Genomic DNA, 8,216 nt, shown 5'->3' with positions numbered 1-8,216 from the left:
TCACTAGGAGTCAGAGTCCACTTGATGGCAGTGGCTCTGGTTGGCCTGTGTTGTAAGTCCTCTTCACCACCCAGCCACCGCCTCCACACATCACCCTGCCCAGTCCCCACCTCACTCCCTCCTGATAGACACTCTCCCCTCAACCTCACTGGGACCGCCATGTCTTCCTGTGTACACAAGAGTGAAGTGTCCCCCCCACAACGACTGCAGCTCAGCTCTCCCTCCACTGCTATGCACCCCACCCCACCACCAGCTCTCAAGGTCACTGGTTCAAAAATGGAGTGGAGAGTGCACACACACACCACACACACACACACACACCCCCCCTCAGTTCTTCACCCTGAGCTTAGCTCCCAGCAGCCCGGAGGGAGAAGAGCCACGCACAGGCAGATCCATCATTGGATGTCAGACCCAGCAGCGGATGCAACCAAAGAATAAGCCGGAGCTGGAGAACAGGGTGTGGCTCCTTATGCAAAGCAGGCTGTTCATTAAAGCCCAGCACTCATTAAAGTGCCTGCTGCTCCCTTGAGCTCAGCTGCAGGGGGCGCTGCTGAAGCGACTCGTTTCCTTTCCCAGGCTGAACGATTGGCTCCTCATTTATCAGCGTCCTAATCCACATTTTCATCCATCACGCTGCTAACAGAGAGGCCTGCGTGGAGGGCCAGCCCCAAGTCCTGGATCCCGTAAACCTTAAATGTAGTCTGGTCCCAGGGTGGGCTCTGAGAAGGAAGTTGAGGCAGATCCTAGGAGATGATATCCCCGACTTGAAGCCCCTAGGGCCCGGTCTCCCCCCTGCCCCCACCCCCACACTCCCTGCACCCTCTCCCTGGGGGCTGCAAATGCCCAGAGCACTCTTGGGTGTTTGCTTTGGGATTGCCGCTTGCCGTGGCTGGAGATTGTCTCCTGGTTACTTGTGTTTTCTTTCTGTTTCACGCTGGTGCCCAACAATCAGGTATCTCCCAGCCCCCGAGGCTGGCAGGAGATATGCAGTCTGTAATGAATGCTCCTGTCAGAACTGGTGAAAAGATGGATGTATCAGCAGCTCGAGAAACATTTGAAAAACAAAACGGAGAAATCGCCCCACCATGCCACCCCCGCCCAACTCAACTGGGGTCTCAATTTTAACACATACCACATTGACTCTGGGTCTCCAGAAACCGCCTCTCAGCTTAGAGCCTGTCTGTACTGTTGTCATTCTGCCCCCCTCCCTCCCATCACGTTTATACAGCGTCTTCAGTTACAATGGCTGCAAAATATCCAGCGTCTGCTTCCCTCGAAATCTCGAACTCGCTGCCACGGAGTTGATTCTGACTCAGAGCGACTCTATGGGACAGAGCAAACTGCCCCAATGGGTTGCCAAGACTTTGTCTTCATAGGCGCAGACAGCCTCATTTTTTCACCTTTGGAGTAGCTGGTGGGTTTGAACCGCTGATCTTGTGATTAGCAGCTCAGTGCTTAAGGCTACTATGTCACCAGGGCTAGTGGGGCACTTTCAAGGTTTTGTCATGACTGAAATGTTGTGATTGGTTGTTTTTTTCCAATCAACAGCTTTATTGACATGTAATTTATATGTCAGACAATCTCACATGGTTTAGTCCTATAAAAAAGAGTTGTGCTATCTTCACCACAATCATGTTCAGAACATTTTCTTCTTTCTTGTACTTAGGTCCCTATTTCTGCCCCCAACCTCCCCTGCCATACCCTAAAGAACTACAGTGATTGTCTCTATAGACTGAACTTTCCTGGATTTCATATACAGAAAGTCATGCAAAGACAACAATAACAAAATTAAACAGAGAAAAACCTCAATAGGAAAAAGAAAGCAGAGTTCTTTCCCACTGCACCTCTGCCTTCGCTCAGCTGTCCTGTGGTGTCTGTCTGTCTGTCTGTCTGTCTGTCTCTCTCTCTTTCTCTCTTTCTCTCTCTCTCGCGCACGCGCGCCCCTCAGGTCACCACACATGGGGGGTGCAGTTCTGTGTTCAGTTAACTGTAAAACCTGAAACTTCTATCCTTTATAAACACTTGGATCACACACACACACACACACACACACAAAAGAAGGCAGAAAATATTCAAAGCTAGAACAAATTTAAAATTAGTCTAAAGGGAGACTAAGTGATAAGGTGTTAAATTTTAACCTAACCAATCTCCACTGTCCATGCACTCTGTCTGATAGCAATGCTGTTTACATCTCTGGTCAATAGTCAGAGGGAATGCTCTAGAGGCATGATCCAGGAGAGAACCCTGCAAATGGATTTTGGGCTTTCACTGTCATCCATAGCCTTCTGCCCACTGGGTGTTCAGAATTTAAACTCTACTCCCGTTCCCTCATCTGGTCTTGGATTTACTTATTTATGATCCTGCGATCTCATAAGATGGTGTACTTCTTCCATGTGGATTTAGCTGACACCTCACTGAAACAAACCTTTAAGACCCCAGACAAATGCTATTTATTCTTTCTGATAGCCAGGCACCCTCCGCTCCCTTCGCCACACTTTGCTATAGCACCCATGTCTTCAGTCATCTCTTCATGGGGGCACGGATCACGTAGGGCCACATCATCAAGAACCAGTGTTCTTCAATTAGGGCTATGATGAAGTGCAATGCTGCGTCTTCTGGGCCATGTGGAGCTCAGGAGCAATTTTCCCTGGAGTGTGTTTACTGGGCAAAGACCGAGCGTGTGGCACCGTCTGTGTTTCCTGTTTCTTCTGGGAAGGCTCTACGAGTTTGCTAGCAATGTCTGGGTTTGCTGTTTCACCATCATCTTCAGAAGCTGCATCCATCCTTTGTGTTGTGCGGACGAAGACCTGGGTCAAATGGCCTAAGTTTACATTCCAGCGCTGTCACATGTGACCAAACATCTCTGGGCCTCAGGTTCCCCTCTCTGTCGAATGGGAATGATAAACACGCCTCCCCCCCAGGGTTGTTGTGAATCTGGCTAGCTTCATGTATGTCAAGTGGGTGACATTCGGCACAATAGTGAGCACCTTTGTACAGTGATCACGATGTTTTTATTATTTTGAAAAGTTGGAAGTTTGCCCATTCGATATTTCGGACCACAGGGGCTGCCCGGGCATCGCTGTACTGGTCGGTTGTCTGCACCCTCATGTGGTTGCCGTGGGGGTGCATAAAGGTGTTTGCAAGATGCGGAGGAGTTGGGCACCAGGTGGGCGTGGTTCTGGAGAGGCTGGGGCAGACACCAGGACAGTATCCAAGGCAGTGTGATGTCAGGAGAGGGGAAGGACCAGTCCCACCCCCCCACCCCCGCCTTCTCTCCCTCTGCCCTTCCCTCCTTCTCCCCCTCTCTCCTTCTCTCTCTAGCAAAAGTCAGCTCAGTTTACCAAACACAGGGATTCTGATGTGTAGATGTGTGACGTCAGATCTCTCTCCAAGGCTTAGGCCCTAAACCCCATTTTTTTACCATCCTGACTAAAGATGTATCTGTTTTGCAGGAGGTAAAGCCCCCCACCCCCACCCCGACCCCCACCCCATGGGTCCCGACAGGTTGGGCTGTGTGGCAGCTGCAGACCCAGGCTCCTCACCAGGCCAAGACCATGTGCTCATGTTTGTTAACGTGGGTCCCAGCCTCGGCCCTGGAGCTTGAGCGCCGGCAGGGCCCACAGACCCACGGCTGGGCTCCTGCTTAGAGGCACCTGGCTGTCAGGGCAGTAATTGGCCGGGTGCTGGACCGGCCCAGACTGTCCGGTGGTGACAGCTGGCAGCCCTTCTCTTCCAGGATATTAAAGCACCTGAAAAGCAAGGACCCCCTGCAGTTGAGGCTGGAGCACTTGGAGCAGGGCTTCTCCGTCTACGTCAACGGGGCCAATTCTGAGCCAAGGATGTCGCCTCGCAAAGCCACGCACTCGGACTTTGCCAGGAGCGCCTCGCAGGCCGAGGGGACGCACGGTGAGTGCTGGCTGAGCCACAGCTTTGCCAGTGAGGGAAGCCAAGCCACTTCCCAGACCCCGGGGCTTTGCAGCCGATAACTGGTTGCCCTGGGTCCGCTCACTGGAGACGTGGGGGTGGTTTCCAGGCCGAGCAGCTGTGTCAGCAGTGCTTCCAGGCCCGACAACCGACTTCCCCAAATCCATCAGTGCAGATCCCCTGGATCCCCGCCCTCTGACCCCCCTGGAACAGCCAACCACAGCAGTGCCTGCCTGGTCAGAAGTAAGAAAAGAGAGGAGTAGCCTCCTTTAATCTTCTGGTCAAGCTCCCCTTGACCACCACTCCCCCAGGGCGAAGATGGCCAGAGCCGGAGCTCCTGGCTTTGACATTTCCGAGATCTCAAGTGCCTGTCACTGAAGGCCTTTCTTCCCGGGGGTCATTGGGATTGCCCTTGGCTGTCACCTTCCACCATTGACTTCAGTAGCTAAGCCTTTTGTGACAGTGGGCCTTTTTTCTGCATTTCATTACTCTGGGCCCTGAGTAGTTGAAATGCGTGCTGTGTGATCTGTAATCAAAGCACACGATGTGCAGGCAAGGTGCGACCGAAGACCCGCCAGCCCCGTGGCAGGTCCAGTGAGACCCCAGAGCCAGCAGGAGGTTGGCAGAGTGAGGGGCCAGAGCTGGGGAGCCAGGTTCCCTTCGGGACCCGTTGCTGTGGGAAGAAGCCTCCTGGGAGGCCAGTGTGTACTAACCAAGCTGGACAGGGAGGGCTGAGGAAGCAGCAGAGCTGGGCATTTGCACCCTGTTCTGTCACTTTCCACTCTGAGGCCTCTCAGACCTTGCATCCCCTCCTCTGTAAAGTGGGAACTATTCTGCCCCACCCAATGACCCGAGACACATGGAGTGTCCCACACCACAGCACTTTGGCTTTGTGCAGTAATCTATTGCCGCAAATTCGAGCCTACCCAGGAAAAGACAAACCAGGCAAAGTAGCAACCACGAGGTGACAAAAGGAGAAAAGGTTCTTCCTAAGCCTTCCTTTTGGAGGACCACTGCAAGTTAAACTTGGAATTAGCTGGAGCTTCCTAGTCCCCACAGTGAAGAGGGAAACTTGATGGTTCCCCCAGTTTTCCCAGTGCAAGAAGCCAGGCTAGCCTGTCGCAGTTAGGAGAATCACGCGTTTCCTGGTTCTTGGTACCTAGACGTCTCTGTACCCAAGTCCCATCAATACAGAATACCCCCTGTGGGGTTCTGAGACCATGACTCTTTATGGGAGTGGAGAGCCTCATCTTGCTCCTGCTATCTAAATCTGCCCAAATCACCATACATCAGTATACAACTTACCACATGGTGTGGCTGGGTTGCACCCTGGGGAGCCACCCTGTTTCTGCTGGGCTTTGAGGGAACATGCTCACGTACACAGCCTCTGGGGCCCCCTGACTGCATTTTCAGTGTACATTTTTTCTGAAATTCTTCATCCTTGCAACCTGCCTCCGGAGCCTCACCAAGTCTCCTTTCTTGGTCTCTGGTACAGATTACAGACAAAGGGCTCTGCTGAAAGAAGCCGAAGAAACCTTCGGCCGAGGCTCCCAGACAGCCCCCAGCAAGGTCCAGCGCCGAGGATGGCACCAGGTAGGGAGACCCAGGGCAGAGTCAGACCTGTGACCCCAACTCGTGCTGTCCACCAGGCAGTGAGCGGTATGGCAGAACAACGACGAGAGCATGTGAAACTCCACTGGCAGCAGCTGGGCCTCCCTGGGCACGCTGGTGGTGTCCTCACCCAGGAGGCTGCCCAGCTGCTGGGCCCTCCAGTCCAGGCTCACAGCCCTATGGGGATGACTCACTCATCCAGTTCCTCTTCATTGAGCACCTACTGTGTGCAATATAGTGCTGACTATCACAAAGGGCAGCCCCCGAGGGCCAAGCAGCCCGGCACAGTTGTTGCTGACACTACAGAGGTGGCAGGTGACATGCTGAGCACCCCACAGGGACCAGGTCACACCACACTGATTCCTTGTCCTCAGGGCAGACCCGCAGGATAAATGCTGGCATTGGCCCTCCTTTACGGAGGGTGGAGGTGGGGCTAGGTTGGGCTGAGGAGACAGGCTCTCAGAAAAGTCAAGGGAGCTTTCCAAGGTCAAGAGCTAAGAAGTGGTGGAAGTGAGACTGCAGCCCAGGGCTTTTGTCTCAGGCTCTGTGTTCTTGCCTCACGGTCACTCGCAGCTCACCTCCGACCCGCTGGGGGTTTGAAACCTGAGTGCTCAGGCCCCATTCCCGTAGAGTCTGCCCTTGTCTTTGTGCAGTGCTTTATGCACCGTGTTCCCAAGGCTTGGGACCGCTGCCTGGTGACCCTGTCCCCTTACCAAGTGTTTGGGTCTCTGTAGAGGCTTCCACATATTCTGCAGTCACACGTCAGAATTATTGTGTTGAAGGAACCGAGGCCCAGGGAGGTAAGGCATCTTGCTCGGCGTCACGCAGCTGCTAAGGTGGGAATCTAAGCTCTGCACACACAGCTCATGCCTGCGGTCTGACCCCACAGAGGCATTTGTGACTCTGAGATGAAATGGGGGAAGGTGATTGTCCCCACTAGCTTCTGACCCTCCTGGGGGTGGGGAACAGGCTAAGGAGCCAGGTCTTGGGGCACACCTTCAGGAGGCCCCCTTTGGTCCCCAGCCATGCATGCTAATTTGTCCATAATGAGGCCTTTCTCAGCTGCTGCTCACTTCAGACGGGCCTTCCAGTGGCTTCGAGTGCCTGCTATTGTCAGGAGCCACGTTTGTGCCTTCGACTGTGACTTAATGGCTGGCCCCAGAGTCTGTGCAATTTAGAAAGACTTGGCCTCAGATTAATTAGCATCCTCCTCGGTCTCTCCCCATGGTCCCACACATCACTCGGCCTAATCATGGCTCATTTCCTGGCTGCCTGATGGCAGGAGGGCTGTGGCTGTCCTTGGGCTCCACCGCCAGGGCTCGGGCAATGCCCAGACAGAGACCAGGACATTCTGCATTTTAGCCGAGAGGAAGTAAATGCGGAAACCGAGTGTTCAGAGAACCACTGGGGTGGCCCGAGGGGTGGGCACTGAGCAGGTCTCCAGGGATGGCACAGGGAGCCAGCCAGTCCAGCCCTGGTCTCCCCCTGTCCCAGGACTGGGGACGTGCCACCTGAGCTGTGAGCCAGGAGTCAGGAAGCCACTGCCACAGCTGTTGTCCTGGGGTGTGGAGGGATGGGTCACTCTGTGTCCACCAGACACTGCCTGTCCCTGTCTATCCAGCGGGGGGCACTGTTGTCGAGGACAGAGGCAGCCTTCAGTCAGAGGTGCCTGCTGTTGTCACCTCCTGCCGCCTTCCCCTGCCTGGTGTGTGGCACCTGACGGGCTACACCTAGGTGTAGCCTCCCCAGACCCCTGGCTGGAAGGGGACCTGGGGCACAGTGGGTGGCACTGGAGAGCCACAGGGGAAGGAGAGGAGCATGGGCACTGAGGGCCCAGTGACCGTGTGCCACCCTCCCATGGCCCTTTGAGATCCAGACAAACCAGAGTGAGTTGAGAACAGGACAGGCGGGGCACGGCTAGAGAGGGGACTACAGAGTTGGTTTTGCTGCAGAAGTCATCCAGCGGCTTAACACACGTGTGGGCACAGCTCTGGAACTACAATATAGATAAGTAAATGGAATGGAGCTCAGTCCCTGCCCCTGAATGCCTGCTCGGAAGCTGTGGGCGCCGGCCAGTGTGGGCAGAGAAGGCTGCGGCGACTGTTTTCAAACACAGGGAGCCCAGGCACTAGAAATAGGAAGCCTACGAATCACGTTTGCCCCAAGAAATGTGTTTTAAGATTCACACGGTTTACAAGAAACGTTGTGTTATCTTCCAACATTCAAATTCTCAAAACATTGTGTGTGAGTGTGTGAATTTAAATCTAGATTTTCACTTCCCTGAAATATGGGATGAACTCACTCCCATGCCGGGCTGTCTTCCCATTAGGCAACCTCTCACAGACACACTATGGGGTAGTCGATGCTGACTCCTCGTGACCGTACAGGATAGGATAGGATTGCCCCCATGAGTCTCTGAGATTGTCAGTGGAACTGCCCCGTGAGTCTCTGAGATTGTCAGTGGAACTGCCCCGTGAGTCTGTGAGACCGTCAGTGGAACTGCCCCGTGAGTCTGTGAGACCGTCAGTGGAACTGCCCCGTGAGTCTGTGAGACCGTCAGTGGAACTTCCCTGTGAGTCTGTGATTCTTTTTTTTACTGCCCCGTGAGTCTGTGAGACCGTCAGTGGAACTGCCCCATGAGTCTGTGAGACCGTCAGTGGAACTTCCCTGTGAGTCTGTGA

General features: G+C 54.1%; 1 protein-coding gene across 1 annotated transcript in view; it reads left to right on the top strand.

Moving 5' to 3' along the window:
* KATNIP (katanin interacting protein) overlaps positions 1–8,216 on the top strand; it is a 183,927-nt gene that overhangs the window by 41,498 nt on the left and 134,213 nt on the right. The window contains exons 3-4 of the mRNA XM_045284933.1: positions 3,737–3,906; positions 5,420–5,517. Coding sequence (XP_045140868.1) covers positions 3,737–3,906; positions 5,420–5,517 — 268 coding nt within the window. The remainder of the gene's footprint in view (positions 1–3,736; positions 3,907–5,419; positions 5,518–8,216) is intronic.

The sequence above is a fragment of the Echinops telfairi genome, unplaced genomic scaffold (genome assembly GCF_000313985.2).
Source record: "Echinops telfairi isolate 266 unplaced genomic scaffold, ASM31398v2 ScPeMD7_5;HRSCAF=22, whole genome shotgun sequence".
Lineage (NCBI taxonomy): Eukaryota > Metazoa > Chordata > Mammalia > Afrosoricida > Tenrecidae > Echinops > Echinops telfairi.
The sequence above is the reverse complement of the archived record's forward strand: the minus strand, read 5'-3'. Positions and strand labels throughout refer to the sequence as shown.